The sequence below is a fragment of the Limulus polyphemus genome, unplaced genomic scaffold, assembly GCF_000517525.1.
Source record: "Limulus polyphemus unplaced genomic scaffold, Limulus_polyphemus-2.1.2 Scaffold1801, whole genome shotgun sequence".
Taxonomy (NCBI): Eukaryota; Metazoa; Arthropoda; class Merostomata; order Xiphosura; family Limulidae; genus Limulus; species Limulus polyphemus.
In genome coordinates this window covers 220,915-230,202 of record NW_013667411.1, presented here as the reverse complement: position 1 = coordinate 230,202, position 9,288 = coordinate 220,915, and the positions used below count along the sequence as shown (strand labels likewise).

Sequence of the window (9,288 nt, the reverse complement as noted above, 5' to 3'; positions counted from 1 at the left end):
GTGTCTCTGATTCACGCTTGACAGAGATCTTAAGCTCCTGATGCAGTTCATCTCATCGAGTTGTTGAATGAGCAAAAAAATTATAAATGGCTTCAATTATACCAAAAAAGGTAATAACTGTTGTTTCCCGACTTGCAGCATGAAGACATGCTAAGTTCAAACTATGGTTGTCACAGTTTATAAACACTGCTTTTGAATTTTTGTTCAGAATTCTTTGTTGAACACCTGACAGATGACCTGACATGACAGCAGCATTATCATAACATTGTGAACAACAATCACTCAATAAAATTCCATCCACTTCTAATTTTGTGCTTATTGTTTTCTCAATATTGGCAGCATCTTTTTTTCCTTTATCTGTATAAAGTCAATAAATGACTCTTTGACTTCTACTTTTCTTGTCTTAAAGTCAATGTCAACAAACCGAATTACTTGGGCCAATGGCTCACGATGGGCTAAATTGGGTGTGGAATCAAACAGAATACTATAGTATTTGTTTCTACTAATTGCTGAGAAACAATAATTTCGCATATGTGAAGCCATGAGATTTATAAACTCATTTTGGATTTCAGGAGAAAGATAAGATGTTGATATTTGCTTGTTTTTAACACGCTCTAAATGCTCTCTCATTACTGGATCATACTTTGCTAATAACTGCAAATGTGACAGGAAGGTGGAGGGTTGTTGCATGATAATTTGCATGCAAGACCCAGTGAACCATGATGATTGTGGGGAATGTAGGAGTGCAAGGCTTGTGACATGTGAAAAACATTGTTTGCATGTAGAGGGCAGCACTGAATGAGAATAACTACATCTGTGAGAGGAGGTAATGTACCATATCATTGTGAAAACAGTTAATTCAGAATTACTTCATTCTAACATGCTTATCATGGCATTACTGTATAGTTTGTTTTTCAGAATTTTTGAGTAAAGCTATACATTTGGCTATATGTGCTTAGCAATCTCCAATTTTGAAATGATATACTTTGAACTCTCAACTCCACAGTTCAAGCATACTAATTACTTGGTCATGTCCAACTCAGTGCTTTATAACCATTTTACAGAACATAGAAATACAATAATTGTAACAAGCTATAGTTAATGAATAAAACACAATTAGGAATTACTACATGTAAGGTTATTTCATTTTAACTTGCTCAATATCACAGAAGTATTTTACAGCCGTAACAGATATAATAAACAGTAGCAAATATGTGTGTTTAAGATGGTAACATGCAAACTGCTACAGAGAAACGGTACCCTAAAATAATTTAATATAAATGCACCAATGGAACCCAAAGAAAGTCTTACCTGTCCACATTATATCAATACCAGGAAGTAGCTTGGTCCCGACAGTGTTGAGGTATTCAGAGTTTTGTACATTTGGAATGGCTCGTCCTGCACAGTATTCTGTTAAGATGAAACTTGAGTTACTTTCATCTAAATACTGTTTATTAAATTTGCAATTGACTTTAGAAATTAATATTAGGTATCTTTAAACTATTCCAATGAATCAAAGCCCATGTAGGGTGATGCATGCAAGCACCATCTCTCAAAAGAAAGAGAAAAAGGTTCAGCATGAAACCATAATGCCCGGAGAAGAAGGGAGAAAAAAACTGTGAAACATTTCTCAAAAAGATCTAGGGTAGGCCTAGTGGAATCCACAGCAGAGGCTTGGGAAGGCAAGACATAATCAGCACTTTATTCAAACTGCCAATAATCTTTTATATCTGACTTTCTTCAAATTCTAAGCTAACCTTCCTTAAATTCTTTTCACTTTAAGAATTAATCATGGTCACCTTGGGGACAGTTTTCCTAAGCTCCCTTTCATGTCCAGAAGTTGAGTAAACTTATTTTAACTAGGTCACCTTAATATGCTTGTCCAGATGCATGAGAGGTCATGCAGTACAATATAAAATCAAGTGCAGCATGACTTAAATCCTTGGGAGACAAAAGGGGCAGTGAATGGTTACTATATATTCAGTTTTTATTGATTACAAGATTAAAATTTGAAAATATGTTCCGTAGTAGTGTAAATGCAAGAATGCAGAGAAGCACAACATCCTATAATACATAAATTTTCTGAAAAGCTCCTATCAAATATTTTGATATTAGGAGAATCATAAAATGGTTTAAGGTTCACCATAACTTAAACTTGTAAATAATAACAAAACACATGCTTTTCTAGATTTGTTAACTATACTAGTTAAAATCATTTTTAACACATTGCTAGTCACTCAAAAAATAAACAAGACTATTTTAATATAAATATGTTAGATATTTTTCATTGACAGAGAAGTGAAAAACTATCTAAAAATATTCCACTCACAGACATGGCTCAGTTAAATCACATAATTAAAACAGTCAATATAGAATACAAATAATTTTCTTAATCATAGACAGCAAAAGCATTTAACCTTTCATAACTACTGTTTTATTTTTAATAAATTTATTAAAAAAAGTTATGCTGGGTCAATCATTTACCATGGTGTGACCGTTGACTCATTACAGATCACATAATTATAAAAGTTGTAATAGGATACAAATAGGATACTTTCTTTATCCTAACTTTACATACTGTAACTCAAGTCTAAGCATTTATCATACAACAGAGATGTAAAACTATATCTTTTATCTCTGACTTTCTTCAAATTCTATGCTAACTTTCCTTAAAATTCTTTCCACTTTAAGAATTAGTCCTGGTCACTTTTGACTTGTTCTTCCTGAGTTTCATTTATGTCCAGCCAGTGGGAAGACTTAGTTTAATTAGATTATCCTTAATATACTTGTCCAGATGCATGAGAGGTCATATACACACAGGTTGTACTATTCGGTGGAGATCTAAGAGGAATTTGTCACATACAAAAATAACATGCAAGTTTATACATGTCTATGCAGTATGCAGTTTACAGTACTAAATTTAACTAATTCTGTCAGCATGGGCTCAGTCATTTTAACTGATCTTACAACCAACATATAACCACAAGGTAACCATGAATGTATCCATAATATAACTTTTAAATGTAGTAAATGTATCTTCATGAAATTTGGAAAACTTTTAGTAAATATTATGTCTTTTGTCCACAAAAAAATCAGATTTTTTAATTAATTATTTTTATGAAGGATTTGTCTGTAAATATATGGAATCAGAGTGTAACTCAGACACTGACTAATTCAAGTGCAAGGTCATTTACATGTTAAGATAAAAAATACTTTTTTTATTTTATAGTTTCCAAATTTAATTTGCACAACCTATAAAACCACCTAAATGAATATCAACCTTTTTTTTCAGTAAACCTTTATATTTTATCTATTTTCTTAACAACACAAAATAATAACATGTACAAAACAAACAATATCCTATAATTATTACAATTCAATTGGTTTTCTAAGGCATAAGTGTCTTAAAATATTTTCCATAACGGCTCAATCTGAACTAGGAGATAGCAACTCTCAATCTGTAGGTGAATTAACTAAAAATTGCTAATGAGAACAAGATAACCTTATATATCACTCAGTAACTTAAAACTATCTTTCTAATAGTTGTAAATGATATAATAGCAAACATAAGAGAGAATTATTGGAAAATTGTGAAAGAGAAAATATGATAAGAGTGAAGCAATTGGATATTTTTGAGGGAATTTTACAATTGCTTCAGTATTTTCAGCATTTTAAAACAGTTTAAGAAAGAAGTTATGATGATTTTCTAAGTTTTATTTTAAGTGAACATACACATGAAGAAATGGCATAAGTAAAAATGCCTGTGTTATGAAATAAGGTCAAGAGCTAGGAAAGTACAGTTAGTTGGTTAAGTGGTATTGAAAATCACGAGTTAAGAGTTATAAAAAATGAACCTTCAACAGAGACGCTGAGAAAAACACTAGCCATAAGTGATAAGTTACTGACAATGAGTTAGTAGCACTGCATAGGCTACTAAAAAGTCTCAAATCAGCACTTTGATGTCAGATCTGTTACTCCAGACCAGTGTAGTTGTACAAGTAAAAAGGCAACCAGAGCACTCACCATCAAAGTAACCAATTACTTGAGAGTTTTGGTTCTTGTTTTGGATTAGCCTAGGGAGTTGCACAGATCGACCAATAAAGTGTTAGAACTACTTGCAGGTAGTTAGGAATACTATTTGGAAAGTCAAAAGAATACAAAGAAAATATGGTTCAAAATTGTCGTGTCTGGAGCTAAAAATCAGTTCTCTCCATGAAGAATTGAGATTATCCCCAAAGTTGCTGATAATCGAGAAATTATGAGTATGAAAGTGTCCCAGCTGCCAAAATTTACCAGATCAACTATGTTGTAATTAATGAAACTATTTCTCTCTTAAGCAGTTAATGTGAATTTGATTAGATTCTAAAGAAACATATGAAAGTTAAGAAACTTGATGTTATATAAGAGTTATAATCATCAGTAATGTTAACCAAAATGTGCTATTCTATGAAGAGTTAGCAAATTATTAAAGAAGTGTATTCTATATTAAGAAACTTAATGTAATGTGTTGAATATCAGTCTCAGGATCTTTAGTCTAACGGTAAATCTCCTTGAGTTAGTGACTTGTGAGCTCCACTTGTCACTGCAATCCTCAAATAAATAAATTTTTTGTAATCGGCAGTATAGTCCAAACTCCAACGACTAGCCCTAAGGGTGCTGCCCATTACAGGAGGGAATGTCAAGTGGGTCTGACCTTCTGGTTAATATCTCCATAAACAAAGAAGATTGAAATTAGGCTTTGCCTTAGTAATACTTATGTTATAAAGAGCAATATACATTGAACTCGAAACATCACAGAGGGGTGATGAAAAATTAAAAAATGGGAAAGTTGGAGTGAAAATATGTCATGTTTCATGGACAAGCTGAAATTGAAAATTTAAATATGTCCTTTTGAAATTAGAAAAATGAAACTTACATAATATTAATATCTGATATATTAACTACATTTTGGTGCTAAGTTTATTTGTATACGTTAATAACAAAGTAGTTTAATTTAATTTTGAAAATAACTCTGTAAAAAGTTGTGACATGGACTTTTACCTACCCCTGAAGAGAAGTTTAATGGAATATGTACTTAAGTTAATTATAGTATAAGATAGATATAATATATTTCATTAAATTTCGTAAATAGTGATAGCTACATTATATAGTATTTCTGAGTTTTCTTCTCAAATTTTATGTTTATGTGTGTATATAACTTACAGTATTACTTTGAATTAATTTGATATGCATCTTATATATTATACTAGATAGATTTAGTATACAATGTTAAATTTCTTAAATAGTAATATCTACATTGGTTAAATGAAATAAGCATGATACATGAAGCTTCACACATGACAATTCTGCTTCAGTACTTAGTAAGTTGTTAAACAGGCCCAACTTCACTAGATGCTTCTAGGTTAAGAGCCAAAAAACAAGGATACTCAACTGATGACCACAGACAATGTTTAGAACAAGGATACTCAACTGATGACCACAGACAATGTTTAGAACAAGGATACTCAACCGATGACCAAAGATAGAGTGGTCATAGAAGTTTTTTAGTGGATTCCCTGCTACTTATAATTAAGATTAATTATTATTAATTGTATTGTAGAGTTTTAGTAACTTGTCTGACAGAAATTTTTACATAATTATATCATTTTCAAGGAATACATAATGCAAAACAAGATCTTGGATAAAAAAAAAGTTTTATTATCAGTCATTCACTACATAGTCTACCAGTATGTAAATATACATTCACCCCAGAAAGAAAGAAAGATGTTTTATTAAATAAACAATCAAGAAACAATGGATAAAAGACTGTCACTAGTGTTTTAGTAGTGTATCTTCCCTTTGCAATATTTAAGGCAAAGACACAGTTATATATCATATTTATAATACCTAAAATCTGAACCTGTGGAATTTTACCCTACTCCTGAAGAAGAACTTGTATGAAGGTGTCCCAAGAAGTTGGTTTGTAAATTTAGTGCAAAAACTATTAAGGATAGTCTACCAATGCTCAATAAGGCTCATAGAAGCTTGTCAATGCCCTATCTTTCAAGCCCTTGTTTTGTGATTCAAGTTGAACGAGCAGAAGCCCCATCTTGCATGAAAACTCTGACTTGTTTAATAAGTTGGTTCTAGTGTAAAAAATTAGCATGTCATCTAAAGCACTGTGGTGTAATAGTATCTGTGGTGCCCACTGCCGCAAACGTATGATATTTTTTGGAGTGAGGAGTGGCTTCTGTCTATCTCCTTTGCCATTGTAACCTATGCTATAAGATAACTTGTAATGATAATGGTTTATATTTACACCTGTCCTAAAACAACAGCAGGCATCTGATGTGGCTCATTCTCCACACCTATCCTCAGGGTACAAAGAGTATCTGTTGTGTTGGTTTTGGGTGTATGTGTGGGCTGTATAGAAACTTTTATTTTACTACATGACCGGAACTGCATTATAACTTTACTTACTGTGGAAAGTAGTGCAGTAAATTATTATCTGGTGACTTTTTGCTGACTTCCACCACCTTCCCATCAGACAGATATGTGAACTTGTGAAAATAAGTCTAATTCCTGTATTCCTAATTTTTTTGTGTGGCATGGCTGTTTGTATTCTGTGGTCTTTAACAAGCTATACTCATATTTATACCTTGGCATTACTTGGATATGATATGATAAAGATGGCCAATATATATTCTCGAGGGGGTCTGTTTACTTATTGGTAGGATGTGTATTTTTCAAGTATTATGTTGGGAATATTCTTTGTAACTATATGTGTTAATCTTTGAAAGTTGTTAACACTATATATATATAATATATAAAAAAATAAATAAATCATATGAATTGATAATTTAGTTTCTATTTTCGGTTCATGTAACAAGAAACAATGCAAGACAAATGTATTTCTCAAACCATTCACAAAATTTTATACTTGGGTGTATATTAAGCCAAATTAATACCATAGTTAATGAGGTCTAGAAGAAAGAGGGAAAAAACAATTTCCAGTTTTTGTATTTTTAATAAGGCCTAATAATTTTAATACATAAGCAAATATTGACTGGTAGCAAAGATAAATAACCTTATTTTATGTCAAACATGTAGATGCTGTAACTTACTCACCAGTAGGACAAAAGAGGAACTTGGGCTGAGAAAGATGCTGGAATACTTCATTTGTGACAGATACTTGTGCATGACCAAATGACTGGAAAATCTCTTTGTCTGTCTCACTAATGTCTGGCTCTATGTCATCAAACAAAAGTGCAAAAGCTGTGCACCCAAACTGCGAGACCTACAAAACGTATACAATGTTAATAACTATGTATACTGATCAATATGAAATACTACAATTGATACATTTTCCCAATGATGACTCAACTAAAAAATGAACAGGAATCTAAAAAAATCAATTTGTGGTAATTCTACCACAGCTGTTTTAGCTTTATGACTGAGTAAAAGGTCCTTTCAAGATCATCTGTATAAGACTATTGGAAAACTGATAACACAAGCATTCTCAGGAGATACTTTCATTTTTCAGGGACAAATAAAAATGAAGGTCTGCATTCCCGATTCATCTATAGCAAAGGTTAACTTCTGAGAGTATTCAAGCTACCTTGCTTCTAGTATCATGATTTATTCACTTTTTTATCCTAAGTGCTTTATAAGTATCATAACCTTAGAGGTGTATAATAGCAAAGGTTTTTAGCTTTCAAATTCTTTTGCAAAACAAATTGCAAAATATAACCTGTGTTTACTTGAAGTTCACATAAATATTGGCACATATTAAGTATTTAAACTATAACTTTTAATGCATCATGTGTATCTTCACAAATTTTGGTAGACTTTTAGTAACCATTACAAGGCTTTTGTACACAAAAATCAGATTTTTTAATGAAGTATTTTTACTAAAGATTTGTTTGTGAATGTATATTGAGTCTGTTTCATTACTAATCCAAGTGCGAAGTGATTTTCATGTTATGATTACAAAACTATTCTTCATCTCAAAAATATCAAATATCATTTGTGTAATCTCTACAACCTCCTAAATACATTTCAAATATTTGATTTGAGTAAAACTTCATATTTTATCTGTTATTTTTCTATTCTAACTCTATACAGGGTCTGTCAATTTGACCAATCGGGTATCCACCATAAAAAATTATGAAATAAACATAAATTATGCTTTTTTGTTCTAGAATGACTACAAATTATAACAGAAAAACACAAATGTTAGTCTAAATAGCATAAGTTTCATAACATTAAACATATATGTTTATTATTTCTATTATATTGACCTTTTCAGCCATGCCTGGCTAACATTACAGAAGTTACAATGTCACAGCGCACATGCACTCATGTTACTGTATCCAAGAATATAAAACTGGTCTTTACAAAGAGAACTGTCTTGGCCGTGTTTTAGTGGACTAGTATTTTGTAAAATACAGTCACATTGCAGTTATAATACATTATATATGTATATAGATTATTGCTAATTAGAAATAAGTTCTTAAGCTTGTATTTCTTAAAACATATAACAGTAAATCAAAAAGTATAGCAGACAATTATCTTTTCTAGTTACAAACTTTGTACTCCTTTACTGCTTGTTGTAGGTTGCTAAACCTTATGAAATTTCCCACATGGAGGATGTGAAAAGAAAATTTTTTTTTAGGTTTTATATATACATTTTAAATAACCAAAAAATCATAAATTACTTTATCGATACCATAGAATTCCACTATAACTTATCAAGCATAGTAACTAAGCTGTATTTGAGTCTCAAAAAATATGAAATTTGGAGCTCACTAAAGCTTTACCTTACAAGTTGGAATCTTGTATGAAAAAAATTTGAAAAAGGCTGACAAAGTCACTAGGGGGACATTCTAAGCTTTCATTTAGTTATTCATACATCATAGACAGAAGTAGGTATAGCAAGCAAATGTTTCCAAAAATGAAAAGAGGTGGGTGTGGCCACTGTGTTTGAGTCAGTACATGTAGCGATATCTCAGCAAATAGAAAAGACAGGAGGTTTGTTGGAATTTAAAATATATAATTCTTTTGCCAATTGTCAAAGTAAAAGCCTTTTACTTATACTTATTAATAGTATAAATATATACTGTGTTGTTATTGGGCTTAAGATTCTTCTACAGTAAGTGCCTGTGACTTGTTAGCAATAAATTCAATGATAAATGAACAGCACGCATTTCATTTGTTTTCAAAATAATATATATTAGGTCATCAAGAAAGTAATGTCCCTTTTTTTTTTAGATGAAAAAAACCCAAACATCTTATGTATCAAAAGGAAAC

General features: G+C 31.3%; 1 protein-coding gene across 1 annotated transcript in view; it reads right to left on the bottom strand.

Moving 5' to 3' along the window:
- Positions 1–1,286: 1,286 nt before the first annotated feature.
- LOC106464982 (protein O-GlcNAcase-like) overlaps positions 1,287–9,288 on the bottom strand; it is a gene marked incomplete at its 3' end in the record, with an annotated part of 40,685 nt that continues 32,683 nt past the window's right edge. The window contains exons 5-6 of the mRNA XM_013925162.2: positions 7,108–7,276; positions 1,287–1,410 (exon numbers count right to left, since the gene is read on the bottom strand). Coding sequence (XP_013780616.2) covers positions 1,287–1,410; positions 7,108–7,276 — 293 coding nt within the window. The remainder of the gene's footprint in view (positions 1,411–7,107; positions 7,277–9,288) is intronic.